General features: G+C 54.7%; 1 protein-coding gene and 1 pseudogene across 2 annotated transcripts; both read right to left on the bottom strand.

Moving 5' to 3' along the window:
* Positions 1 to 1,389: 1,389 nt before the first annotated feature.
* On the bottom strand, positions 1,390 to 27,258 carry CATSPERG (cation channel sperm associated auxiliary subunit gamma). 2 transcript variants are annotated; one of them, XM_058674529.1, is made up of 29 exons: positions 27,144 to 27,258; positions 25,428 to 25,712; positions 25,293 to 25,346; positions 19,017 to 19,161; positions 18,757 to 18,883; positions 18,555 to 18,627; positions 17,235 to 17,390; positions 16,880 to 17,051; positions 14,316 to 14,453; positions 13,420 to 13,479; positions 13,201 to 13,317; positions 12,749 to 12,799; positions 12,509 to 12,638; positions 11,970 to 12,081; positions 10,718 to 10,876; positions 10,501 to 10,613; positions 9,696 to 9,909; positions 9,326 to 9,388; positions 9,017 to 9,215; positions 8,747 to 8,871; positions 8,521 to 8,601; positions 8,386 to 8,442; positions 4,401 to 4,557; positions 4,214 to 4,277; positions 4,010 to 4,105; positions 3,814 to 3,903; positions 2,212 to 2,304; positions 1,968 to 2,067; positions 1,390 to 1,878 (listed from the first exon to the last, which is right to left on the bottom strand). In XM_058674529.1, exons 2-29 carry the CDS (start codon positions 25,680 to 25,682, stop codon positions 1,579 to 1,581), a joined length of 3,501 nt encoding a protein of 1,166 aa, XP_058530512.1. In that variant the 5' UTR covers positions 25,683 to 25,712; positions 27,144 to 27,258; the 3' UTR covers positions 1,390 to 1,578. The 2 variants fall into 2 exon arrangements, with proteins under 2 accessions (XP_058530512.1, XP_058530513.1); XM_058674530.1 differs by having other exon boundaries at positions 27,148 to 27,250.
* Positions 21,611 to 22,028, bottom strand: LOC101517848 (small ribosomal subunit protein uS8-like; annotated as a pseudogene).

Here is a 27,258-nt window from a genome sequence, read left to right as displayed (position 1 = left end):
TTGGGACCCAGCACCCACGAGGGAGACCTGGAACAAGCTCCTGGCTCTTGGCTTCAGATCAGTTCAGCTCCAGCTGTTGTAGCCACTTGGGGAGTAAACCAGCGACAGAAGATCTTCCTCTCTCCTTCTCTTGGTAAATCTGTCTTTCTACTAACTTTTTAAAAAGATTATGATGAAGGCCAGCACAGCAGTGTAGCAAGTGCCTCTAGGGCCAACATCCAATATTGGGACTGGTTTGAGTCCCAGCTGTTCCAAATCTGGTATAATTCCCAGCCAGTGCACCTGGGAAAGTAGTGGAGGATCACTCAAGTCCTTGGGCCTCTGAACCCACAAGTGGGAATCCCAAAAGCAGTCCCTGATTCCAGCCCAGCTCCAGCCTTTGTGGCCATTTGAGGACTGAACGAGTGGATAGAAGTCTGTTTCTGTAAGTCTGGAACTCTGCCTTTCAAATAAGTAAGTAAATCTTAAAAAAAGAAAAAAATGGTGGTATTGACACTGGGAGTGAACTGATTGGCCATCCTTGTGGCAGTATGATTGACAGGCAGGTGAGCTGGTGACCCAAATCCATGCAACCAGAGTGACCAGCAGGACTTGAGGCTGAGAATGCCGGGCCTCTGCCTCTTCTTTCCCAGGACTCCATGACAAGCAGCTGTGCACGCTCAGGACGGGGCAGAGCCTGTGCGGAGTCAGGGCACAAATGGTGCAGGGCCTGTGTGGGATCAGGGAACACTACAGAGAAATGAAGGCAGAATCCTGCAGGCAGTGAGCACTTCCGGCTCAGACTGTACCGGAAATCTACTCGTTAATAAAGCCCTTAAATGACCATTCCCATACAGACGATTTGAGTGAAATGTGTGCTACTTACAGCTGGAATTTTAAAAATATCCTTCCAGATTCACTTCCCGAAGTAATTAGATTGACACCGACACTCAGAATACTTTAACTGCTGCAAGTGGGCACTGGCTGATCAGGACAGAGTGAAGAAGGTCTTGGTGACCCCTTATTCCAGGAGGGGAGGGATGGAGCTAACAGGAGAAGCTGCTGCCAACCAGCTGGCATAGAAGGGACTGAGATCTTTTAGGGGCTGGCACAGTGGCACATCAGGCTAATCCTCTACCTGCAAGCACCCGCATGCTGTATGAGCGCCAGTTCACATCCTGGTTGCTTTGCTGCGAATTTCACTCTACTTGTGGCCTGGGAAAGCAGTGGAGGACAGCCCGAAGCCTTGGGCTCCTTGTGCCCATGTGGGGGACTTGGAAGAAGGTCCCGGTTTCTGGCTTCAGATCAGCTCAGCTTTGGCTGTTGTGGCTATCTGGAGAGAGAATCAGTGGGATAAAAGATGCTTTCTCTCTCTGTAAATTCTGCCTATCCAAGAAAGATAAATCCTGATGAAGGACTGAGATCTTTTAATGACTTGTGCAGTTGCTGCTGGTACGCGCAGGAGCGCTGTGGCCGAGTCCCAGCAAGTCTTGAACAAGGGAGTGTTGGAGCATGCCGGACAGAAAGGCCTGGAAGGGTGACCAGCAGACCCAGTGGCAGGGCTATGGTAGAGGGCGAAGAAATGGGGCAGGCAGAGGCTCAGGCCCGGGACTCCTCCAAGGTTGGCTGGGGTCTGAATTTCTTCTCGGCCACCTTAGAGCTGGCCTTGGGGAGGCCTCTGGAGCTGGCTTTGGAGAGTTCCCTGGAGGTTTCCTTCAACATGGCCTGTGAGGGCATGGTAAAGCCTCCGGAAGTGTTGGTATAGCTGTAGTAGGAGTCCCAGGCGATGAGGCTGTTGATCTTCCAGAGCAGGTGGTTGCAGGCCTTCACCATGAGGGGCCACAGGAGGCAGATGATGATGTAGAAGGCCACCAGGCCCAAAAACAGGCTGGTGGACACCTGCAAGCCCCATAGAACAGCCGTGGAGGAGGGAGTGGTGGCTCAGGGGGCCCCTGCCCCTCCCCATGGCCACATCCCCCCACACTCACAATGACGATGAAGAGGGCCCGCTTCCCACTCAGTGGGAGCCCGTGAATGTGCAGCAAGAAGATGAGCTGGTAGTCACAGTACGTGCTGGTGTCCACGCCTCTGGTTGGGATGGTAGGGGACAGAGGATCAGAGGATGGGGGGATGGAAGATGCAGCCCAGGGTTGGGGTAGCTGTTGGGGTACCTCAAGGGTTGGTCTTGGCTCCCCACCCCCTCACCCAGCCTGGACCAACAGCTCAGCTCACCTGTTGCTCACCAACACCTTGAAGTAGAATTCAGGGGCAAACCAGCGTTTGGGAACGACATCATGACAGGGGGAGTTCTCCAGACATAGCCACCTGAGGGGCGCAAGTTCACGGCTGTGCCCAAAAGTACTCTCTCTGCCCCCACCCACCTGATCTCTTCCTGCATCCCACATGCTCTGAGTGGCACCAGCTCGGGCGTTCTCCTCCCTTTCCTCATTCACTCGATGACCATGTGGCAGGTGCTTGTCATTTGGCTTCCTCCCTCCACCCTCCATCCGACCGTCACTGTGTTCTCCCGGCTGGGGGGCATGTCCCTATCATGAACCACCCTTTCAGAGGCTGCCTGCATTGCTTCCCCGCCCCCACACACAGCTTGAGACTTTCATAGCAACAAACTCACATCTCTCCTTCACTTATTCTCCAACTCATTATCCAACAGACACAGGTTGCCCACAGGCTTGGTGCCAGTTGGTTAATTTTTTCCATTCATTTGCTGCCTTCATTTGCTCATGACATCATTTTTCATTTTTATTGAGCCCCTAGGTACTGACTTATTCCTACCCTGTTTTGTTCATTCATTAATGCCTCCATCCAAGCACCAATAAAAGTCTACCATGAGCTAATTTACTTCATTTTCTTAAAAATTCAAAATGTAGTATGTTGGGGAAGGCACTTAGCCCCCATCAGCTGCCATCTGTGACACTGGCACCCATATCAGAGAACTGGTTCCATTCCCTCTCTGTTTGGCTCCTGATCCAGCTTCCTGCTAATGCGCTCAGGAAGGCAGTCAGAAACGGCCCGAGTGTTTGGGCTCCTGCACCCAAGAAGGAGGCGGGACTGTGCCAGCCCCAGCTGTTAGGCTCACTTGGGGAATGAACCAAGGGATGAAAGATCTCTCTCTCTGTAACTGCCTTTTTCTTTAAACTTTTTTAAAGATTTATTTATTTTATTACAAAGTCAAATAGAGAGGAGGAGAGACAGAGAGGAAGATCTTCCGTCCAATGATTTGCTCCCCAAGTGAGCCGCAACGGCCGGTGCTGTGCCGATCTGAAGCCGGGAACCTGGAAGCTCTTCTGGGTCTCCCGCGCGGGTGCAGGGTCCCAAAGCATTGGGCCATCCTCGACTGCTTTCCCAGGCCACAAACAGGGAGCTGGATGGGAAGTGGAGCTGCTGGGATTAGAACCGGTGCCCATATGGGATCCCGGTGCGTTCAAGGCGAGGACTTTAGCTGCTAGGCCACGCCGCCAGGCCCTGTAACTGCCTTTTAAAAAATAATAAATCCTAACAACAACAACAACAAAGCACCCATATCACATATAGAACGTCTGGGTTTGATGCCAAGCTCTGGCTCCTGCTAATACAAACTCTGGGTGGTCAGGATGCTGCCCCCACACGGGAGACTTGGGTTGGGTTCCCAGCTTCAGTCCCAGCCCAGCCCCAGCTGTATCCCCCATTTGGGGCAAGTGGGCAGTACTAGCACTCCTTAAAGAGGGCCAGCTGGTGCCCAGTGGACAGGGTACCAGAGGCCTCGCAGAGGCCAGCAGGTGGGGGTGGGATGGGTCTTGAGAGGGACCCTTGGCCCCCACACGACTGTGCACTCACTCAATGCCAGAGTTCTGAGGGGACATGATGTGGAAAGCCGAGTCTTTGGTGGTCCTGGTAGTCCTGGTAGTCCAGATGAGACTTCTGGTACTGGGCAGCACCGAGCAGTATGTGGGGTTAGGGGAAGAGTAGGCAGTGTGAGCCAGGGCGGAGGGAATGGAAAGACGGGGCGGGGCTCACGGCCATTGGCCATTACTTGTCCAGGGGGCTGTTGTAGCGGTAGATTTCCTCGTCGCTGTAGTCCCTGATGTTGTTCGCATCCTGCCCGCCGCCCACCACCTTGAGCACGAAGCTGAGGGGAGCAGAGGTCGTGCGGGGATGGGCGACGGGATCCCGCCACCTGCAGCCTCCCTCTTCCCATCCCTCCTGCTCACTCTCCTCTCCCCAGCTACACCCTCACCTGCCCTGGAACTTGCCCGAATCTCCCGTCACCAAATCTTGGATGGAGAAGATGGGGTAGAAAACTGTGGAGTCACGGGGCGGAGGGTTGGTGAGAATTTATCCAGGGCGGAGTGAAATGGGCGGGAGGAGGTGCGGCCCTGCAGGGTCCACCAGGACGGGGAGGCAAGGGTCTGCCCGGTACACACTGTCCCGGAAGAAGAAGCAAGGCATCTCGGGGTCCTTGTACACGCAGTCGAAGTAGTGCTTATTCTCCTGGTGGTTGTACTGGATCGTGTAGGAGGTGTTCAAGACCAGGCGCTTGCCTGGAGGGCAGCCTATCAGCACTGGAACCATCAGGTTACCCTGAACAGGAGAAGAGCCTCAAGCTGGGCAGTGCCTGGGACTGGGTCTGGGGAGGGAGGCCCTGGAGACCCTCTCCCCTCCTCCACACGCCACCCAGAGCAAACATTAGCCTTAGAAGGATACTTTCATACTGCTAACATTTATGTAACTCTTACTGTGTGCAAGGCACTGGGCACCAGCCCCACGACTTTACATACTCCAAACCTAACATAGGCCTGCATGGTACACACTGTTAACATCTCCATTCTATTTTAAGATTATTGGGGGTTGGGCCCGGCGGCGTGGCCTAGTGGCTGAAGTCCTCGCCTTAAAAGCCCCGGGATCCCATATGGGCGCTGGTTCTAATCCCGGAAGCTCCACTTCCCATCCAGCTCCCTGCTTGTGGCCTGGAAAAAGCAGTTGAGGACGGCCCAATGCATTGAGACCCTGCACCCACTTGGGAGACCTGGAAGAGGTTCCTGGTTCCCGGCTTCGGATCGGTGCGCACCGGCCCGTTGCGGCTCACTTGGGGAGTGAATCATCGGACGGAAGATCTTCCTCTCTGTCTCTCCTCCTCTCTATTTGACTTTGTAATAAAATAAATAAATCTTTAAAAAAAAAAACAATAGATTATTGGGGGTTGGCCCAATTATGCATTGAGGCATAATAGGTGAAGCTGCTGCCTGCAAGCTCTCTTATGAGTGCCTGCTCAAGTCCCGGCTACTCCACTTCCCAACCAGCCTTCTGATAATGCACCTAAGAAAGCACAGGAGGACGGCCCAAGCGCTTGGACCCCTGTGCCCATGTGGGAGACCCGGATGGAGTTTCTCACTCCTGGCTCCAGACTAGCACAAACTCACCCATTATGGTCATTTGGGGATGCAGCCAGTGGATGGACTCTAACAATGCCTTTCAAATAAATAAATAAACACCTCATCAAACTAAGAAGCTTCTGTACAGCTAGAGAAACAATCAACAAAGAGAAGATCTTCGCGCATGACATAGGTGATAGAGGGCTAATCTCCAGAATATACAAAGAGCTACAAAACAACCAAAATGTCAAAACAAACAAGCCACTCAAGAAATGGGCACGGGAAATGGGCAAACACTTCACAAAGGAACAAACCCAAATGGCAAATAAACATATGAAAAAATGCTCAAGTTCCCTGGCAATAAGGGAAATCCAAATTAAAACATCAATGAGGTACCACCTAACGCCAGTAAGACTGGCCCACATGAATAAAAGCACCAATACTTGTTGGCGAGGTTGCGGGGAAAAGGGAACCCTACTCCACTGCTGGTGGGGCTGCAGGCTGGTACAGCCTCTATGGAAATCAGTATGGAGAATAGTCAAACAACTCAAAATCAACATACCGTATGATCCAGCAATAGCACTCCTAGGAATATATCCAGAACAATTGTTTTATGAGAAACCAACATGCACTCCTATGTTCATAGCAGCACAATCAGTAATTGCAAAAACATGGAAGCAACCAAAATGCCCATCAACAGAGGATTGGATAAGAAAGCTATGGTTCATCTACTCCATGGAATACTACTCAGCTATTAAAAAAAACAAAATGCAGTTCTTTGTGGCCAAATGGGCCAAACTGGAAACCATAATGCTAAGGGAAATGAGCCAATCCCAAAAGGTTAAATACCACATGTTTGCCTTAATTTAAGATGATATGATGTTATGTATAACATGTTATGTTATAAATGTTATATGTTGTGTATAAACTAAAATTGAAATGTCAATGAGGTGGTCACAGAAGGTGGCTAGGAACTCGCATTTACTTTCAACATATTGGTTACTTATTACTATGTCAATTAATTCCATAATGATGTAAATTTTTGCTGATGGTATGTTGGAGCTTTTAATTGACTGGGATGATACTCTGCTGGCTCTGTCTTCAGACCAGAAAGGGTATACCTAAGAAGCCGTTGAACTTGACTGGACAATAAGATGCTGGACTCTATGTTTGGTATACGCTTGCAATGGGGGAATCTCAACTGAACTTGAGCTGTGGTTATGCAACAAGGTGGAGGAATCCACCATGGTGGGAGGGTTTGGGGAGGGGTGGGGAGAACCCAAGTACCTATGAAACTGTGTCACATAATACAATGTAATTAATGAATTAAAAATCATAAATAATTTTAAAAAATAAATAAATAAGTAAATAAACAAATCTTGGGCCAGCATAGTAGCCTAGTGGCTAAAGCACTTGCTTTGCATCCACTGGGATCCTGTATGGGCACTGGTTAGTGTCCTTGTGGTCCCACTTCTCATCCTGCTCCCTGCTTGTGGCCTGGGAAAGCAGTGGAGGATAGCCCAGGGTCTTGGGACCCTGCACCCACATGGAAGACCTGGAAGAAGCTCCTGGCTTCAAATCAGCTCAGCTCTGGCCATTGGGGCCGCTTGGGGAGTGAACCAAAGGATGGAAATCTTCCTTTCTGTCTTACTTCCTCTCTGTAAATCTGACTTTCCAATAAAAATAAATAAATCTTTAAAAAAAAAAAGAGAGTCCCTGGGTCCAGGGTCAAAGGACACAAGGGTCTCACCTGACTGTCAGATACAGGGACATTCAGAAACTGGCCTGGGCTTCACAGGGGTCAGTAGCCAGAGATTAAGCACTTCCTGTGCCAGGGAATTCATGTCTGTCAGCCACTTACTTACAGGGACATATCAGGGTGCCTCACATTCAGTCTGTCCAGAACCCAGCGTGGTTAACGGCGCCTTCGTCCCTCCAGCTTGTCAGGTGCAAGCCTTGGCCTTCACTTTGGCGTTTCTCATGCTCACATCCATCCTATCAGGACCCCCTACCCTCATTGTTCTGAGAGATGGAGTTCCCGTCTGCTGCTTTGCTCCCCAAATAGCTGCAACAGCCAGGACTTGGCTGCTCGTAGCTGGGAACCAAGGACATGAGCCAGGTCTCCCACATGGGCAGCAGGGCCCTCAGGGACTGGAGCCATCACCGCATTGGTGGGAAGCTGGAGCCAGGTGCTCTGATATGGGAAATGGGATGTAGGCATTTAAGCCACTGTCTACAAGTTTGCCCCATCACTATGTACCAAACAGGTCCAGAACTGCCCATGCCGCCACCCCCTTCCAAAGCCCCAGTTGCTTTTTCTGTCTCTGTCCTGTCCAGTGCTATCTCCCCCCGAGTTATCCTGTTTCTCACCACCATCCCTCTTACCTGCAGCTGCTGGGCCCCAGGAGAGTCCCTCATCCACTCAGAGGTCTCATGCACCCTGGCCCGAGCCCCCACCCCTGCTCCAATCTCCTGTTTTCCTCTGCAGGGCCCTGTGCAGTCCTGACTCCTCACTGTTCCTTTAGTCTAACATGTGCCCGGGGCGGGGCGGGGGGGGGGGCGCTGTTGTGTTACCACCCAGGGTCATTCCACACCAGCAAGGCAGAATGCCAGGGCCTGTCTGCAGGACCCTGTAGGCAGAGAAGTGAGGGGGAAGATGAGGACTATGGGTCATGACCCCCGGGCTACCTGACCCAATGCCTTGCACCCACTCTGAGCCTCGCTGTCCTCCTCTAAGCCAAAGGGCAACCTGAAGGTGTGAGCCAGGGGAAGACTCAGAAGACAGAACGAAGACTGTGTGAGGGGGTGGTTGGGGTGCAGCCCATGACTGCAGGGCTACCACCGGTATGTCAGCTTGAAGGAGGAGCTTACAAGCTGGTCTGTTTCTCTAGACTCACATGGATGAACAGAATGAGTCAGGCGGGTAGGCAGTGATGAAACGAAATGAGAAGGAAGCAATGCCTTCTCCCCTCCCCTCAGGGGCAGCCCCCACCCCACATTCCTCCCCTCCCCGGTCCAGGACCCCAAGCTTCAATACTTGCAGCCTGAGCCCCAGGTGTGTGTTCTGGAAGCAGTTCCCCGAAGACCCCACCACCTGCGGGCAGGAACAGGTGACAGGTGTTCCTAGGGGCCAGGTCTGCCCACCTCCCTGCCCTCCAGGTTGGGACCCCACCTTGACTGTCATGGAGGTTTTCAGGAGGTAGTGGCCGCTAATGCCCTGTTGAAGGCACAGCATTTTATCCTTGAGGGTAATCTGAAGGATGGTGGGGAAGACAGAAATAGAACTGGCTTGCCTGGGAGGGCACCTGGAGATGTTTCCAATACCCTACTGCTGGGGCTGGAAATCCTCCTCCTCTCAGGCAGAGACCACCTTGGCACCCCTCCTCGCCAGGCCTCACCCTGAACAGCACCAAGTTGCGGCTAGTGAAAGTCTCCTGCTTCACAGTGACCTCCACGCAGCTGGGGTCAGCCAGCACCACGCCCACTTGGATCCGGCTCTGTGGGTGGAAGGTGCTGGCGATCACTAGCAGGAGAGGTCACAGTCAGGTCCCAGACTTCCACCTGTGCCCCGCCACAGCCACCACTACATTGCCCTGCTGGCCTTCCTGGTGGGGCGGGGGTGGCTGGGAGCAGGGGACGAAGGCACCATTCAGGTTCTGCTCACACACCCAGGTTGTGGCTTGTCTTGAACCCATGGCCACGCGCTGTCAGTAAAATGGTGAACCGGTAGGAACTGCCCTTGTCCAGGAAGATGCGTTCAGGCAGCTTGTAGTTGGACTTGAGTTTGTAAATCTTTTCGTAGCTGTTCATGTCAATGTGCACGCCGCCCGCGCTCAGCCCGTTGCTCCCCAGATAAAAGTAGTAATCCTAGTGGGCAGCCAGGTGGTGAGGCTGATTGGGTCAAAGTTAGCGCAGGGCAGGAGGGCTGGGGGGAGGCCCTGACTTCACCTCCACCCCCAACAGCCCCTTCCACCAACCTGGTCCTGTTTCTTGCTTATCCACCAAGGCCAGATGGGGTCATGCTCTGGGTCTGCGTAGGGCTGCAAGGACCCCAACCCACCTCTTGCACTGTCAGCATATGGAAGGGGTGGCCCCCAGGCCAGAGGTAGCCCCAGACCCCCGTCTCACCTAACAGCCCCAATCCCAGCTGCCCCCAGTCCTCTTTCCAACACGATGGTGAATAGCCCTGCTGGAGCCGGCCCTGCTTGCAGTCAGTCCAGTCCTGGGATCCCACCACGCTCGCTGGGTCCTTGGCCTTGCCCCACTGCAGTTCCAGTTGGCTCCCTCTCTGTCCCCAGGTGTCAGATGAGACCCAGCTCCCTGGACGACAGCCTTTGGCGCTCTCACCTTGTCATACTTGGAGTGCAGCCAGAGCAGGTAATAGACAAGGCCCTGGTACACAGCGAGCGACCTCTCGGTGTGGAAGCCTGAGGGCTCCAGTACGTGTGGTGGCCGGGCCCGGTAGAGCTCCTGGCGTGAGTACACCTGCTGGTTGGCCTGCAGGTGCAGGCGCATCCTCATGAAGGGACAGGGGTTCTTGGAGGCGAGCACCAGATGGCCCCTGGGCATCAGTAGGAGGTACAAGGGGGGTCAGCTGACTTCCCCAACTGACGGCCAGGCGTCTCCTCAACCCTGTTTCCCATTTGCTGTCTGCTCACTCCCCAGGCCCAGCACTGACCTTCCTGGTAGCCTCAGACACAGCTACACCCAGTTACCTGCACCTCTCCCCTGCACCAACCCAGTCCCTCAGGCACAGTCCTGCTCTGCGTGCAGGTTGGGGCTCACCCACCTTTCCATCCCTTCTCCCCCTTCTGCTCACCACCCCTTCCTCCCCCACCCTCTCCTCCAGCTCTCTCTGCGGTGATTCTGTTGACCCAGCAGTCCATTCATGGCTTCCCAGGCCTCTCAAAGTGAAGTTCAAGTTCCTCCCACATCCACCTTGTTCCTCCCACCATCATCCTGCATGCTCTCCACTGGCTACTTCCTTGCAGACTTGAATCCTCAATTTTCCTTTCCTCCTTGGGACCTTGAGACATGTGGTCCACCCTGCTCCACCTTCTGGCTGAAGTAATGTTTCTTCAGCCCCTCGGGTCACAAGCTCGGGCACCCCCTCCTCCTTGAAGCCCACCCTGACGCTGCAGCCGTCCCTCACCCTCTCCGCTCCTGGTAGTAGTGCTTGCTGTGTTGCTCATACATGAGAAGCTTCACCACTGGCACGAGCCGCTTCACCAGCCGGCCCTGCTGGTTGTTAATGAGGTACACCAGCTGCGAGGGGGGCAGGCAGTAGCAGGAGAGCTGGCATCAACCACCTCGTGGTGTCTCCCCCCACATACACACACCAACACTCATCAGGGGCCCCTCCCTGGCACCTGGAACAGTTCGTTGTCTTCATAGAAGAGGGTGACCATGGTCTCATTGGAGGAGTAGAGGGAAGAGTGGAACATGGCCTGCAGGCTGATGTGCAGCTCCCAGCTTTGCGACGGGAACAGCTTGTGCACCCGATAGCTGCCCTCCTGCAGGTACCAGATCTAAGGGCATAGCAGCCAGACATGGATGGGGGAAGCCCTGGGCACCCCAGACCCTCACACTCCCCTGCAGGGTCAGCGCTCTACTTCCCACATGTCCCACCACCTTTGACATCAGCCCCCATCCAATGTGATCCTTTTTTTCCGTAATGTCTCCGTCTGCTCCAGTTCCTGCTCCTTGCGGCCAAAGGGATCCTAATGTGTACAATCCTGAAGGCCAGGACTCCTGGGGCTAAGGCCTGTTGCTTTCTCATTTGTTTTTAAAAATGTCCTCATTTCATTTGTTGAAAGAGAAACAGGCAGAGCTCTTCCATCTGCTGCTTCACTGTCCAGATGACTTCAACAACAGGGTCTGAGCTAGACCAAAGCCAGGAACTCCATATTCGGGTCTCCCATGAGAGGAGCAGGGACCCAATTACTTAAACTGTCACCTGCTGTCGCCCAGGGTGTGCGTGCCTGCATGGCAGGAAGTGGGAACAGAGAACGGAGCTGGAACTCAAACCCAGGCACTCACTGCTCCAGTCCCTGGCTTTCTTCTGACTCGGCTCAGTTTCCCAGCTCTGCGCTGACCACCCACCCACAACATGTCCACCTTTAGACCTCACTTCCCTGGGACCTCTCTAGGTTCCATGACATCCCCCCACCTCTGGCAGGCTTTCTCTAGGAAGCCTCCCTGGCCCCTGCACACCCTCAGCAGAGCAAGACCCTGCCTCTGAACCTGAAACAGGTGCAGTTTTGCCCTGAGCACGTTGAAGTGCGTCTGTCTGAGCAGGCACTTGTCCATCTCACCTTCTGGACTGCAACTCTATGTGCAGATAGGCCCCAAGGCAGACACAGCCTGCACTGTGTCCCCCGGCAGATGCTGAGTGTCAGGCCTTCAGGAAGCACCCAGAATCCCGACCCATGGCTTAGGCCTCACTTTGCTAGGTGACTTCAGTAACAAAGCCTGTCTTTTCTGAGCCAGCCCCAGGACTTTCGGCTGCTGTTCTTGCCCAGGCTCGTGCCCCTCAGCACCTTGACCCTGACAGGCAGAAGGGATGCCCCCCAGGGTTAGCATGGGTGAGCGAGGGAGGGAGGAGCAGCACAGGCAGCCCACCTCCTCATTGTCCGTGACAATGGCTAGCTCTCCATGGAGTGAGTTGGCCAAGTATTTGATAGACAGCTCCTTGGGGAAGTCCGCCAGGTAGATGAAGTCTTCCTTGTTATAGCTGTGGAAACGGAGGTGGGGAGTCAGGGGCCACAGGCCTCGCACACCATATGGGCAGCTGCCTCAGTTTCTCCCCTTGCCTTGGGAGGGCACACAGAAGAAGCTGCCAGCCCTGAACCCATGGGGTGTTCCGACAGCCCTGGGATCCACCACCTCCCGCTCTGAGCCACAGAAAGATGGGCCCAACCATGGGCTACCCATGAACATGCCATAGGTCCCTGGGGGTGAGAAGACCCCTAAAGGACCCCCAGGGGAACTGCACTCTGTTGTGCACATGGGTTGGGGGCCCTGCCAGCCTTTTAAAGCCTGGTGTCCCCTCTCCTGGCCTGCATTCTCTTCATCACTGGCCTGAGAACTTCTGGGCATGGGTGTCAGAGAGCGCCTTGTGCTAGCAAGGCTGTGAGTGGGAGAGGCGGGGGAGGGGTTACCTCTGCAGGAGGAAGTTGCCCCAGATGAACAGCAAGTTGTTGTAGGGGTTGAAGAACATGCCCCTGGGGACCATCAAGGTGTTGGTATACACCTCCATCCCCAGGATCGTCAGGAACTGCAGGCCCCGAGCTGAGCGGCAGTGGCAGGAAGGCAGACAGGAGAACCTCTTGTGAGAGGCAGCCGACTCCTCCGCCCACCACTGCCCTGCTCCCGCCACTACCTCCACCTGCTGCTCCTACCGTCTGGGATGAACTCCGGGATGGTGTAGAGGATCTTCAGGCCCTCGGTCACTACAGGTAGGGAGAACCCAGCCCAGTCACCTGAGACCTTGGCCTTGATCTTTCACAACCTGAAGCTGGGGTGAGGCATGAGCTTCCCTCACACCCCATAGAACTGGCCCAGGGCTTCCCACAGGGTCGGGGAAGGGTGGTGGTGGGTAGGGTGGTCTTGCAGGCCCACAGTTTGTTACCCTGCAGTCCTGCTCCCCTGAGGGCGCCATCACAGCCCCTGTGAGCTCGGGATGCGGCTTCTGCTCGCCTCTCCCAGCCTGCGCCCTGTCCCTCCCCTCTGGTCCAGTCCTGCTGACCTCTCAGCTTCCCCAGCCCTGAACGCAGCACCCCTGTCTTTCTCTGCCTTCCGGGTGGCTCAGGCTAGATGCCCAGGGCACAGCCTTCCTGGCTGCCATGCTCACTTTGATGGTAGCTAACCACGTGGTAAAGTTTCTTGTTGGGGAGCATCTCCTCCACCAGCAGCAGGATGGCATCGTCGTCCACGAGGAACAGGGCCCAGATCATGGAGCAGTTGGCAACTGTGAGGTGGAGGGGCGGTGGGAAACGGGTCCAGGGCCACACCACTCTCGGGAGCGCCCCACCTCCCAGGACCCACTCCCCCTCCCGCTGCAAGGGAGTACCTGCTATCTTTTGGCACACTGACCACTGCCTGGGCAGCATCTCGAAGGATACGTCACCATCTGTGGAGCAAGGCGGGAACTGCCCTCCTGCTCTTACCCAACCTGTCCAGCTGGCGCTCCCCAACCCAAACAACCCAGGACCGTAGGCCTCCCTGTCGCCCCTCAGTCCAGGGGACTCAGCAGCTCAGTGCAGCCCATCACAGGGTGTCTGTCTGGACATGCGACTCCAAGAGGGCCAATCCGAGAGTGCCCAGGGACTTTGGATGCTAATGGAGGGGTGGCTGCTCTCATTTTGTTGTTGGGAGGAGGAGGACTCAAACTGGTGGGCAAGGATGTCATGAGCCCTGAACACACCCCTCACCTCACCTGGGGTGGGGGACATCTTTAATCCCCCCAAGAGGAGTGGTGCCTGAGAGTGTAGCCAAGGCACAGGGCTCTCCCCAGGTTCCTAGTGATACCACTTATTGCATCTTCTGCCCTGTGACACGGCACTACTGCAGAGGAGGACCAGGAGAACTGGGCCACTCTGCAAGAGTGTGATTACGTGGTTTCTCTCCAAAAGCTGGGCTGTAGTCTCCATGTTACACTCCCTCACCTACAGTCCCAAGGACTTGGCTGTGAGCTCCTAGATTTGGTCATATCTGAAGCTGGACCTTGCTTTTTCTCATGTATGGACTATGTACTTAAATTGATTTTGAATTGGGTTTCTGTTCTCAGGATCCAAATACATCATGAAATATACTGAGCCCCCCAACAACCCCCCACACAAATACATCCCTATATACACACACACATAGACGAACATCCCCCAGCCTGCAGCATCTCCCAAGGGTGAGGACTTAGGGTCAGAGTGTGCAGGGGTCTCCTAGCTTGTCAGAGCACCCCTCTCTCCTTACCTGTGATGGTCCCAAAGTGGAAATAGCCCTCATTCTTGCCAGTGGTGAGGGCAATTATGTACTCCATGCCTTTGCTGTGGAAGTACACCGGGCACAGCCTCTTGATGCACTCGCTGGCCAGGACACGCACCCACTTGTCTAGGAGGGCAGCATGAGGCTCTGTGTTGGCAACCACTCCCCCCCGCCAATCCTCCAATTTCCCTCTCCCTCTGCCCCCATGCTGGACACCCTGTTCAGGGTGGGTGTGTTGATGGGTTCTCAGCAGAGGGCATCTGTTGTCCTTGGGGAACTCCCCCTGCGTGCCGTACTTCTACGAGGGCTCCGCTTGAGTCCAACCCTCTCCTGCACTCCTCTGACCAGAGCTCGGAGCTGTGTCTGGCCACAGCTCTAGCTTGCAGCTGAGAACAAGGAGATACTCTCTCCCAGGACTCCAGAGAGGCCAGTTCGGGCTGGAGGCACCGGGCATCTGTCAGAGACAGTGAGCCCCTGGATCCCACTGTGCCTAAAACCAACCTGCTCCTGGGCTGTTCCGTTATGCAAACCAACAGACACTCCTCTTCAGCTTCAGCCAATTTTAATTGGGTTTACCTGCAGTGTCAGGACCCCCCCCATGGACTCAGCTTTGAGTCCCGCGTGCTCCACTACTGATCTAGCACTCCACCAATGTGCTTGCGGAAGCAGCAGAGGCAGGCCCAATTGCTCGGGCCCCTGCACCCAAGTGGGAGATCCAGAAAAAGCTCCTGGCTCCTAGCTTCCAATCAGCCCAGCTCTGGCCCATGCAGCCATTTAGGGAATGAATAGTGGATGGAAGATCTCTGACTCTCCTTCTCTCTGTAACTCTGCCTTTCAAATAAAAAATTATTAATCTTAAAAAGAAAAACAGGGAGAAAATGAAGCTGTTTTTGACATAAATTAACGACAGTTTTCTGTAGCCTTATATGTTGATTTTAGGCAGGGGGTAAAACACCATTGGTACTAGGAAGGTTTGTATCGTTTGAAAGATGAAGTTGGGGTAGGTTGGCACAATGGTTTAGATGCCACTTTGGGGAGGAAAGGACAGTGTTGTAGCATGTGAGGCTAACACCTCATCTGAATGCCAATTCAAGTCCCAGCTGTTCCACTTCTAATCCACTCCCTGCTAATGCACCTGGAGAAGCTACAGAAGATGATCCAAGTGCCAGGGCTCCTGCTGTCCACATGGGAGACCCTTAATAAACTCCTGGATCCCAGCTTCCACCTGGCCCAGTCCCAGCCACTGGAGAGTGAGCCAATGGACAGGTCAACCTCTCTCTCTCTTTTCCCATCTCTCTTTCTATAACTCTGCCTTTCAAACCAATTCATTTTTAAAAATAAATAAATCAAAAGGAATGCCTGGTTTGAGTCCTGGCTGCATTTTCAAGTCCAGCTTTCTGCTAATGCACACCCTGCAAGCCAGCAGATGACAGCCCAAGGGGTTCAAATCCCTGCTTATGCACATAGGAGACCCAGATGGAGTTCCAGGCTCCTGGCTTCAGCTGGTCCCACCCTGTCTGCTTTAGAAATTAGGGGGGTGGGGAGTGAACTGGTGGATAAAATATCTCTCCCTCTTTCAAATTAAATTAAAGACAGACAGACATGGAGCTGAACCAAAAGTGCCCCTATGACCCAGATGCCTAGGACTGCCTCCGGCCCACCCCCATCTTCTCTCCTCTTGTTCTGTGTCTCTCTTGTGCTGTGTCAGGCCTCTGTTCTTTCTTTTTTAAAATATTTATTTTGGGGCCCGGCAGCGTGGCCTGGCGGCAAAAGTTCTCGCCTTGAACGCACTGGGATCCCATGTGGGCACCGGTTCTGATCCCGGCAGCTCCACTTCCCATCCAGCTCCCTGTTTGTGGCCTGGGAAAGCAGTCGAGGATGGCCCAGATCCTCGGGACCCTGCACCCGTGTGGGAGACCCGGAAGAGGTTCCTGGTTCCTGGTTTCAGATCGGTGAAGTTCTGGCCATTGCGGTCACTTGCGGAGTGAATCATCGGACGGAAGATCTTCCTCTCTGTCTCTCCTTCTCTCTGTATATCTGACTTGGTAATAAAAAATAAATAAATCTTTAAAAAAATAAAAAATATATTTTTACTACAAAGTCAGATACACAGAGAGGAGGAGAGACAGAGAGGAAGATCCGTCCATTGATTCACTCCCCAAGTGACCGCAACGTCTGTTGCTGAGCCAATCCAAAGCCAGGAGCCAAGAGCCTTTTTCACCAGGTCTCCCACATGGGTGCAGGGCCCCAAGGCTTTGGGCCGTCCTCGACTGCTTTCCAAGCCACAAGCAGGGAGCTGGATGGGAAGCAGGGTCGCTGGGATTAGAACCAGCACCCAGATGGGATCCCAGCACATTCAAGGCAAGGACTTTGGCTGCTACGCTACCATGCTGGACCCTTTTTTTTTTCTGCTCTCTTTCCGTCCCCCTCCGGAGCTGCCCCATTTCTCTCTATATTCCTTCCTTTCCCTTTTGCAATCCACATGTGTAGGTAGGGCGAGGGCAGAACCAGGCCAAGAGGCCCGGGATGACCCCCTCCCTGGGGCTCCTCACCACTGCCTTCTGTGTTCTCCTGAAGCATGGAGTAGGAGCCCGTGAAGTAGTAGACGAGTTGGTTCTGCCGGATGAAGAGGGTGCTCTCTGTGCTGATAGCATCGTAGATGGTGGCCGTGAAGTCAGACTGGGGGCAGTATAAGGAGCCCACCCAGCAGCTGTCGATGCTCAGCTGTCGGGGAGCAGATACGGCAGTCAGCACAACAACCTGCTTCTGCCCTTCAGCCTGCTGGGCCTCTCCCGCGGAGGGAGGGGATGCTATCGATGCTGGTGCAACTCCAAGAAGCCGTCTGAACCCCCAACCCTCTCGGCATTCCAGAGGCTGCCCCATCCCCAGACCACTGGCAACACCCACCTGCACCAGCGAGAAGTCCTTGAAGTTGGTGTCGGTCAGCAGGATGGACTTCTTGTCAGGGAAGCCCCCCAGGATGAGCACCGGCGACTGATCCATGGTGTGCCACAGGGGCCTTGAGGGCACGTTCACAAAGTACCTGGGCTGCAGGTCCCGCAGCTGGGAGGGGGGAGCAGATCAGCACTCCCCCCATGTCCCCTCCTGTGGCTTCTGGGTTTCCCACATGAGTGCAGGGCTCCAAGAGCAGAGTGCCCACTGTGACCCCTAGGACCCTGCACAGTTTGTCACCTCCCAGCCACAGAAGCCTCGCTTCTCAACTATGGGGCCCCTATGTGACATGATCTCCTGCCACACCCCAAGGAACCTCTCCTCTGCTCAAATGGCCAGCTGCTCAAGCTGGTCTTTCTTGTCAGGTGCACTACGCATTACACATGAGCCCTGCTCTCCACACCTGGCTTCTTGTCACAGCCTTGCCACCTTTTAAGCGAGCCCGCAAGCTGTTGATCCCCGTGTTTGTGGGTTTGGTGTCTGCCTGCTCCTCCATAGCATCAGCTTCCCAAGAGCTGTGATTCGGGTCTGTGCGCTCACTGCTTTGTGACCCTGATGTCTGCCTCTGTGCTCAGAAATCTCCCGCTGCAGGCAGGCAGGCAGGCAGGCAGATGGGAGGGAGGGAGGGGGAGGGGAAGAAGGGGTGAAGAAGGGAGGGAGGGAGGGAGAGGAGAGAGGGAGAGAGGGAGAGAGGGAGGAAAGGTGGGTACAGTGATGAAGAGATAGGAGCCGGGGCCAGCATGTGGCATGGCTGGATGAACCACATCGTGCAATACTGGCTTGCCCTATCAAAGCACCAGTTCCTCCAATCCCGGCAGCTCCGCTTCCCATCCAGCTCCCTGCTTGTGGCCTGGGAAAGCAGTAGAAGATGGCCAGAAGATGGCCCAGGGCCTTGGGACCCTGCACCCATGTGGGAGATCTAGAAGAAGCTCCTGGCTCCTGGCTTCATCCTGACCCAGCCACCGGGGAGTGAACCAGCGGATAAAAGATGCCTTTGCCTCTCTCTGTCACTTTGCCTTTCCAGTAAATAAGACACATCTTTTTTTTTTTTTTTAACACATGAGTGTGGGAGCAGGAGTCAGGCCAACATGCATCTCAGTTCATGTGCACATGCTGAAAGATGGTGAGGAAATGCTTCCACCCCTTTGGGGCCTCAGTCTTCTCCTCTGTGAAATGGGTGTATCCATGATCTTCCCCTCCTGGGCCCTTGTGCAGATGGGGCACCTAGGGCCTGGTCCGAGGACCTGAGATGGGGTTCAGCAGCATCGGTCCTACCTCATCTCCCACGGTGAACTCGATCTTGTTGTCTTGCCCTTTCTTCAGGAAGCCGTTGATATTCACGTAGAACCTGGTAGTGGCAGGTGCATGGTAGCCCATGTGAGGGTTGCACTCACAGGGGCTGTTACCATGGAGATGGTGGCAGTTTGCCGCTCCTCCCCTAAGCAGCCCCTGCCCTGGGCAGCTAGGAAAAGGGCACCTTTTCGGGGGAATGAAAGGTCCCAGGCCATTGCCGCTGATGTCCACTCGCATGACCAGGCTACCACTCTTGATGGGCATGGGTGTGTACCAGCTCACACTGCACATTTGCTCTGCGGAGCACGGCTCTGTGGGAAAGGGATAGGGGGCACTGAGGCAATGCCAGCTGGGGCTCCCCTCCACACCCCCTCTGCCTCATCCTGCCCCACCCTCCCCCGCCAGCTCCCCCAGGGCCCCCAAGCTCTGCCCCGCCCCCACCACCTTTGCTGCGGAAAGGGGCTGCCTCCATCTGGATCTGTAGATGTTCAATCTTCCAGCGGTAGAAGTTGACCGCGGACTGGAAGCTGACCAACGCCATGGGCTTGAGCCCCGTCAGGTGGCCCTTGCGGACCAGATCCTCGGATGCCTACAGGCAAGAGGACCCCAGGGGGTGTGTTCTTACAGGGCGCTCCCCGGGTGCCCCACCCCTACTAGAGCATGCTCTGCTGCAGCGGGATCTGGGCCCTAGGCTGGGGCGGGCTGGGGGGCAGGTTTCCCTGGACCGGCTGAGTCCAAGGCCAGGGTCTTCAGACAGAAGTTGTGTACAGAGGGAAGGATATGCATCATGACTCTGCCATCTGAGTCGCTAGCAGCCCCTTCCTCTGCCAGGTCACCCGGCCCCACTTGGGATAGCAGGACTGGGGCTTCCACACCCCAGTAGATGTTGGGTTCCTCTCAGGAGACAGCAGATCTGCAGCCTGGAGTGAGGGCAGGAGGGGGAACTGGAAAGAAAGGGATGGGGAGGTGGGGAAAGAGTGTGAAAGGCACCCAAGGGCACCTCCCATAGATGCCAGGACCCTGGCTGGCTGAGACGGCAGGCAGGGGAGGTGTGGGAGGGGAGGAGAGAAGGATATTTCCAGTATGTGGAACAGTGTGAGCAAAGGCCCAGAGGTGCCCCAGGAAAGGCTGCCTTCAGGCCCCGGCAAGCAGAGGCAGGGAGGGGCGGGACCAGGGCCAGAGATCTGATGGCTTAGGAAGCCTGGGTGCTGCTGAGGGAGGCCTTGGCCAGGGCTACAACTGTGTCAGCCCTGCCTCTGGGTTCCCACATGCAGGAACAGGTGCTGGGGGACTTCCTGGGATGGGAGGGCCACACAGACATGGCAGGACACTAACACCCCAGCAGCCTCCTGTCAAGCTGTCCTGCAGCCTCTGCTCTCCTTGACCCAGCAGGGGTGCAGGGAAGGAAGGAGCTCAAGGTGTGAAGCCCATCTGGTCCCACTTCCGCTCAGAGCCTTCTCTGACACCCCCTCCGGCTGTCTCCCTGGCTCACTCTGCAGCAGCCACACCCAGCTCCCTCCTGACTCCCAGCGGCCGTGCTGGTGGTTCCCTCAGCCTGCAATGCTCTTCCCGGCTGCCCCTCACCCCTATTTCACATTTCTGGTCTCTGCTCAGCCTTCTTCCTAAAGATCTTCCCCAAACACCCAGCTGAATGAGTACCCTCTTGGGGCCTTGTGTAGTGGCATAGCCGGTTAAGCTGTCACCTGTGATGCAGGCATCCTGTATCGGCACTGGTTCGAGTCCCACCTGCTTTTGATCCAGCTTCCTGCCAATGTGCCTGGAGGAGTAGTGCAAGACAGTCCAAGTGGATGGGGCCCTCCCACTCATGTGGGAGACCCACATGGACTTCCTAGCTCCTGGTTTGAGCCTGCCCAAGCCCTGACCAATACAGGCATTTGTGGGGAGCAAGCCTGCAAGTGGAGAATCTTTGGCGCTTTCTATCTCATCCTGCCCCCATCTCTCCGCCTTTCTTTCTCTCTTTTTTTTTTGTTAGGATTTATTTGGAAAACAAAATTACAGGAAGAGGACACACAAACACAAATGTGTGTGTGTGTGTATAGATAGATAGAGATAGAGATAGAGATAGAGTTAGAGATATTGATATAGATATAGATGTTGATATAGATATAGAAAATTGATATAGAGATATAGATATTGACATTGATATAGATATATAGATATAGATATTGATATAGATATATAGATAAAGATATAGATATTGATATAGAGATATAGATATAGATATTGATATAGATATAGATATTGATATAGATAGAGATATTGATATAGATAGAGATAGAGAGAAGACCTTCCATCTACTAGTTCACTCCCCAAATGCCCACAGCGGCCAGGCGCAGGCCAGACCAGTGCCAGGGGATTCATCCTGATCTTCCATTTAGGTACAGGACGCCAGGCACCTGGGCCATCCTTTGCTGCTTTCCCAGGCGCATCATCAGGGAGCTCCATCAGAAGTGGATGCTGGCATCAAACCTGTACCCGTATGGGATGCTGCCACCACAGGCAGTGGCTTTACCTGCTATGACACAATGCTGGCCCCATTCTGCCTTTCAAACACATCTTACCAGAGACAGAGAGATAGAGAGAGAGAGAGAGAGATGAGGAAATTTTGGCACAGAAAGGTTCAGTAACTTTGCAGAGATCATGACAGGCTTGGGGTTAGACATCCTGACCCAAGAGCCTGAGCAAGTCACCCTCACTGTACTTCCTGCTGCCTATGGCTCCAAGTGACTTCTCTTCCATGGCCAGCTCCAACCCAGGCCTCCAAACCACAGCACGCCACTGTCTTCAGAAAGCTTCCTGAAGCCAAAACAAGCCAGCAGGACCAGAACAAAGGAACAGAACTCACACTTGCTTTTTTGAGAGCTTGCACGCAACAGTGCTCCTGTCCCCAGGACCACAGGGCAGCCATGTGGGCACACGGAGCAACTAGAGGAAGCGAGTCCAGGAATAAGCTATGAACAGCTACGGTGCACTGATTTTGTTTATATCTGTGAGTTACATCCCTAGAAAAAGAATCCCTAGAAAAAGAATCCCAGGATTTTTCTTCATGTGTGTTTCCATCTTGTTTCTTTGTGGTCCACGATGCCAGCTGAGGCTGTCAGAATGATGAAACCGAGCTGGCAGGATAGAGCAGATGATTCTGCCATTTCTCTAGATCTTTCAGCTGCACGTCACATCTGGGGCTGATCACTGCACCCTTGTTGGCCCCGCCTGTGAGGTTCACAGTGATCTTCCTAGCTCTGTGATCATCAATGATTTCAAACTCGCCAGTGTAGCCGTGTTTCATCATCACGGTGAGGAAGCGGACGAGCTTGGAGCACGGCCGGATCAGCACCTGCCGTTTGCCTCGCTTCTCTGCATTGTTGATGCTCTTGAGGGCATCGGCCAGGACGTTCGTGTGCACCATCGCGGCGGCACGAAAAGATGGCAGAAAGAGAGCTGGTGCACTAAGAGGGCCGAGACGATTTAATGAGAGAAAGAACAGAATCTTAACAGAGAAGCCTGGAACAACTAGAGTCACCTGCAAAAAAAGCTGGATTCCTACCTCATACCATACACAAAAATCCAACACAGAACGAATCCAGCAGCCTGAACAGAAGAACAAAAATTAAAAACCTCCTAGAAGCAAACACAGGGGCAAGTGCTCAGGCCCTTTGCTTGGGCACAGACTCCCTCACCAACGGGGAAAGCAGCCAGCGACGGCGGCTGATGACCCGGACGTCACCAAATGAGAAACGTATGTGCTATTCTAGCTCAACACAGAAATGCCTGTGCTCTCAAGGGGAGCATCCAGGGAAGGACTGCCTTCAGGGTGAGACAAAATCTCCATAAGTCAGGCCTGGCATGGTGGTCTAGTGGCTAAAATCCTCGCCTTGAATGCGCTGGGATCCCATATGGGTGCCAGTTCTAATCCCAGCGGCCCTGCTTCCCATCCAGCTCCCTGCTTGTGGCCTGGGAAAGCAGTCGAGGACAGCCCAAAGCCTTGGGTTCCTGTACCCACGTGGGAGACCAGGAGGAAGTTCCTGGCTCCTGGCTTTGGATCGGTGCAGCTCCAGCCATTGCGGTCACTTGGAGAGTGAATAAATGAACGGAAGATCCTCCTCTCTGTATGTCTGACTTTGCAATAAAATTAAAAAAAAAAATCTTTATAAGTCATACATCCAATAAGGAGGACGGGACATGCGCACAATACAGAAAGAACGTTAACAATTCAATGATAAAAACGCACAGGGTCTGGCATGGCAGCCTAGTGGCTGAAGTCCTCACCTTGCATGTACCAGGATCCCACATGGATAACAGTTCATGCCTCGGCTACTCCACTTCCCATCCAGCTCTCTGCTTCTGGCTTGGGAAAGCAGTCGAGAACAGCCCAACACCTTGGGACCCTGCACCCGCATGGGAGATCTGGAGGAGGCTCCTGGCTTCTGGCTTAGGATCGAGCTTAGCTCAGGTCACTGTGGCTACCTGGGGAGTGAGCCAGTAGACAGAAGATCCTCTCTGTCTCTCTCTCTGTAAATCTGACTTTCTGTAAATCTGACTTTCCAATAAAATAATAATGAATTTTTTCAAAAATAAAAACACACAAAAATGTGTTAATGGGCAAGGGGTGGGCCTCAGGCTTAATTGTTAGGTTGCCAGTCAAGAAGCCCACACCCCATGGCTGAGTGCCTGAACTTAATACCACCTCAGCTCCTGACTCTGGCTCCCTGCCAATGGAGACCCTGGGCAGTACGAGGCAATGGTTCCAATAACTAGGTCCTTGCCACACACATGGGAGACCCAGACTGGCCTCCACACCCGTTTCAAAGTCGGGCCAATCCTGGCTGTCAGCACTGTGTGGGGGGACGAACCAGCAGATGGCTCTCTCTCTCACACACACATTCCCTCTTTGCCTCTCAAAGAAATCACATTTCTAAAATTGGGCAAAGGATTCAAATGGAGAGTTCTCTAAAGAAGAGAGGAAAACAGCTGAAAACCACGCAAAAGGATGTTTAACAATGTTAGTTTTCAGAGGATTGCAAGTTGAGACCTCAAGGAGACAGCACTTCATACACTTGGATGCCTGTAATAAAGATGGACAATGGCCAGTGTTGGCAACAGCACAGGGAATCCGCAAGTCAACCCCACTGTGGTGGGTGCGGGGAATAGGAAATGATAACGATGTGGCTGTTTTGGAAAACAGCTTGATATCACCTCCAAAGTCAAGTGGGGTTCTGTCTGGGCCAGCAGTTACACTCCTAGGAATGGACCAGAGAGAACCAAAAACACATGCTCACACAAGATGTGTACACAGATGTCCAAAACAACTTTATTTCTATAGCCTGAAACATAGAAGGAAGCCAAATGTCCAGTAATTCATGAGCGGATACACCAAATGGGATACATCCACACAGTGGAATATTACTCAACTGTGAAAAAGGGAGAGCTGACACAATATAACAGGCTTGAGCCTTGAAAATGGCTGCTTTGGGCCCGGCACGATAGCGTAGTAGTTAAAGTCCTCGCCTTGCATGCCCGGGATCCCATATGAGCACTGGTTCTAATCCCGGTGGCCCTGCTTCCCATCAGCTCCCTGCTTGTGGCCTGGGAAAGCAGTTGAGGACGACCCAAAGCCATGGGACCCTGCACCCGTGTGGGAGACCCGGAAGAACTTCTGGTTCCTGGCTTCGGATTGGCTCAGCTCCAGCCGTTGCGGTCACTTGGGGAGTGAACCATCGGATGGATGATCTTCCTCTCTGCCTCTCCTCTTCTCTGTATATCCGCCTTTCAATAAAAATAAATAAATCTTGGGCTCGGCAGCGTGGCCTAGTGGCTAAGGTCCTCGCCTTGATCCCATATGGCCGCTGGTTCTAATCCTGGCAGCTTCACTTCCTCTCTATCTCTCCTCCTCTCAGTATATCTGACTTTGTAATAAAAATAAAATAAATCTTTAAAAAAATAATAAATCTTAAAAAAAAAAAAAGAAAAGAAAATGGCTGCCTTGGGCCCGGCACGATGACTCAGTGGCTAAATCCTTGATTTGCACATGCCGGTATCCCAAGTTCATGTCCCGGCCGCTCCACTTCCCTTCCAGCTCCCTGATTGTGGTCTGGGAAAGCAGTCGAGGACAGCCCAAAGCCTTGGGACCCTGCACCCCATGAGGGAGACCTGAAGGAGGCTCCTGGCTTTGGATCAACTCAGCTCTGGCCATTGTGGTCACTTGGAGAGTGAACCAGTGGATGGAAGATCTTTCTCTGTGTCTCTCCTTCTTTCTGTAAATCTGCCTTTCCAACCAAAATAAATAAATCTTTAAAAAGAAAGAAAACATGCTGCCTGGAAACAGCCAGACACGAACAGGCCCACTACCCTATGATTCCATGTAAATTAAGTGTTCTTCACAGGCACACTCTAACTACACTAGGTGGTCTTGAAGGGGGAGGAGAGAATTTCATGGGGATAAGATACAAAAATGGTAGCACAACTTCCTAAACACACTAAGAACAATTGACTTGTACACTTTCAGATGATCAACATCATGGTTTGTGAATTACAGTTCAATTAAATATGAGCAAGAAGGCTTTCCAGCACCTCCTGGGTGCCGGAAGGGTACCTTCTAGAATTTCTCGGGTCCCGGGGGTCTATGCTGCTGCCAGTGTTTAAAGGTTACAGACAAGAAAGCTGAAACTTTGGGGGCAGAGCCCACAGGTGGGGCACACTCACCTGTCCCTCGCAGGAGTAGTTGATCTTCAGGTAGTAAGGGAAGCCCAGATATTTCTGCCACGAGGTATTGGAGGTCAGGTCCTGAGCCCAATGGGAGGCGGCCCCTGAGGGTTCTCATGACCCCTGACACCTCACCTTGCTCGGGTCGATGGGTGCGTCCACCAGCTCACTGAATACCTGGCCCACCTTGTCCACTAGCTCTTGATGGAAGAAGCGGTCACTTGCACCCTCCTCGCCTATCCTCTCGAACTTGTTCAAAACCACCTGCCAGGTGCACTCCTGAAAATCCTTGATGGCCGACAGCCCCCACGGCTCCAGCAGCACCGCCAGCAGTGCCCACATGGCCCGCGGGCCTCGGATTCCCGGCCATGCAGGCTTCGCAGGGTGCATGGCTGGGCAGCTGCACAACGCGGCCACAACCTGGAGAACGCGAGGGTCAATGCCGGTGCGCGAGGCAGCTCCCTGCAGTGGACCTTTGGGAGCCGGGCACACTCGGGCGGGATTCGGGCACACTCGGACGGGACCTGGGCACACTCGGGCGGGATTCGGGGACACTCGGGCGGTTGGCCCTGCCCGGGCCCTTGTCCCTGGCTGCACCCCTGCTCAAACTCCTGGCTCCGCCCCTGCTCTTGCTTCTAGCCCCACCTCTAATCTTACTCCTAGCCTCGCCCCTGCTCTTGCTCCTGGCTCCGCCCCTGCTCCTATTGCGGGTCCCACGCCGGCCAGGGCTCCGAGCCCCGACCCTACTGATGCTAACGGTCACGGCCCGGCTCCGGCGCCTCGTTTCGCCCCGCCTCCTCGTCTCTCCCCTTACCCGGGCCCCACCCCTGCTCCGTGCAAAGCCCCCTCTCTGGAACCCGCCCCTGCCCTTGAGCCAGCCTCGGTTTCTGCGCCGCGCTTTGAGCGAGCCCCTCTTGCTTTCCCCGGCCTGCGGCGGCCGGTGGCCCCGCCCCCGTACTGCTCTTCGCCCCGCCTCCTTCTCCTGGTTCTGGCTCCACCCGGGAACCCCGTACTGTACTCGATCTGGCCCTGCACCAGGGTCTCCGCCCAAACCTTGTCCACGCCCCGCCCTTTCCCCGGGCCCCGCCCCGGTCTCTTGCCGGGGGAGGGCTCCTCCTTGGGCCTTCTCGCCTTTCCCCGCTCCTGCTCCGCCCCTTTGCCCGGCTCGGGAGCCGACTGTTCTTCCCGCCCCTTCCTAGGGCCCCGCCCCGCCTCCGTACCACGCCCCCTCTCTTCGCCCCGCCCCCTTCCCTCGCCCCGCCCCGCCCACTTGCCACGCTCCCTTTCTTCGCCCAGTCCCGCCTCCTTGCCACGTGCCCTTCCCTCGCTCCGCCCCGTTTCCCTGCCACGCTCCCACTCCTCGTCCCGCCCCGCCCACGTGCCACGCCCCCTCGTCTCGCCCCGCCCCTTCTCCCGGCCTCGGGGTCTCGCCTCCTCACGGGCGTTCCCCTCGCCGCGGGGCCGCTGCTCGCCTCTGGGTTTTTTCTCGCCCTTCGCGCTCTCCGCCTGCGCCTTCTCCTCGCCCCTTACTTTCTCGTTCGACACCGGCCCTGACTTGGCGTTCCTCACCTTCCCCCCGACGCGCGATACCTTTTCTTCCCGCCTCTTCTCACCTCCTCTGTCCATGCCCTTCACACCCGGCTGCCGAGGCCCCGCCGCTAGCTCATCCCCCCCGCTGCTGGCCGCGCCTCTCCCCCGCTCCGCGGGCGCTCCCTGTCGGTCCACGCGGGGCCTCACGGTGGTCTCCTCACTGTCCCCCGCCTCCGGCCGCCCGACCCACCCCTAGCCCCTCCCCGCCCCTGGCATCCCGCCCTGGGATGGCACCGCCCTCTTCTCCCCGCCCCGCGGTACCAGCCTCTTGGTTAAAACCGGTCAACCGTCACTTGTCCGCGCCTCTCCCGACCCTCTTGCCCGCTCTCAAAATGGCCGCCCACCGTTCCCCAGACCGACTTCCGCCTCTCCCGAG

Source organism: Ochotona princeps, chromosome 16 (assembly GCF_030435755.1).
Source record: "Ochotona princeps isolate mOchPri1 chromosome 16, mOchPri1.hap1, whole genome shotgun sequence".
Classification (NCBI taxonomy): domain Eukaryota; kingdom Metazoa; phylum Chordata; class Mammalia; order Lagomorpha; family Ochotonidae; genus Ochotona; species Ochotona princeps.
The sequence above is the reverse complement of the archived record's forward strand: the minus strand, read 5'-3'. Positions and strand labels throughout refer to the sequence as shown.

What these genes read in the sequence shown, in the direction of transcription:
- CATSPERG (XM_058674529.1), bottom strand. Translation starts at nt 25,682, where the DNA reads ATGCACCCTGCGAAGCCTGCATGGCCGGGAATCCGAGGCCCGCGGGCC. An exon ending in TACTACCAGGAGCGGAGAGG is followed by an intron (nt 9,910 to 10,500) that starts GTGAGGGACGGC and finishes ACTGATGCCCAG; the next exon opens with GGGCCATCTGGTGCTCGCCT. An exon ending in ACCTGGGGCTCAGGCTGCAA is followed by an intron (nt 4,558 to 8,385) that starts GTATTGAAGCTT and finishes TCTCCTGTTCAG; the next exon opens with GGTAACCTGATGGTTCCAGT.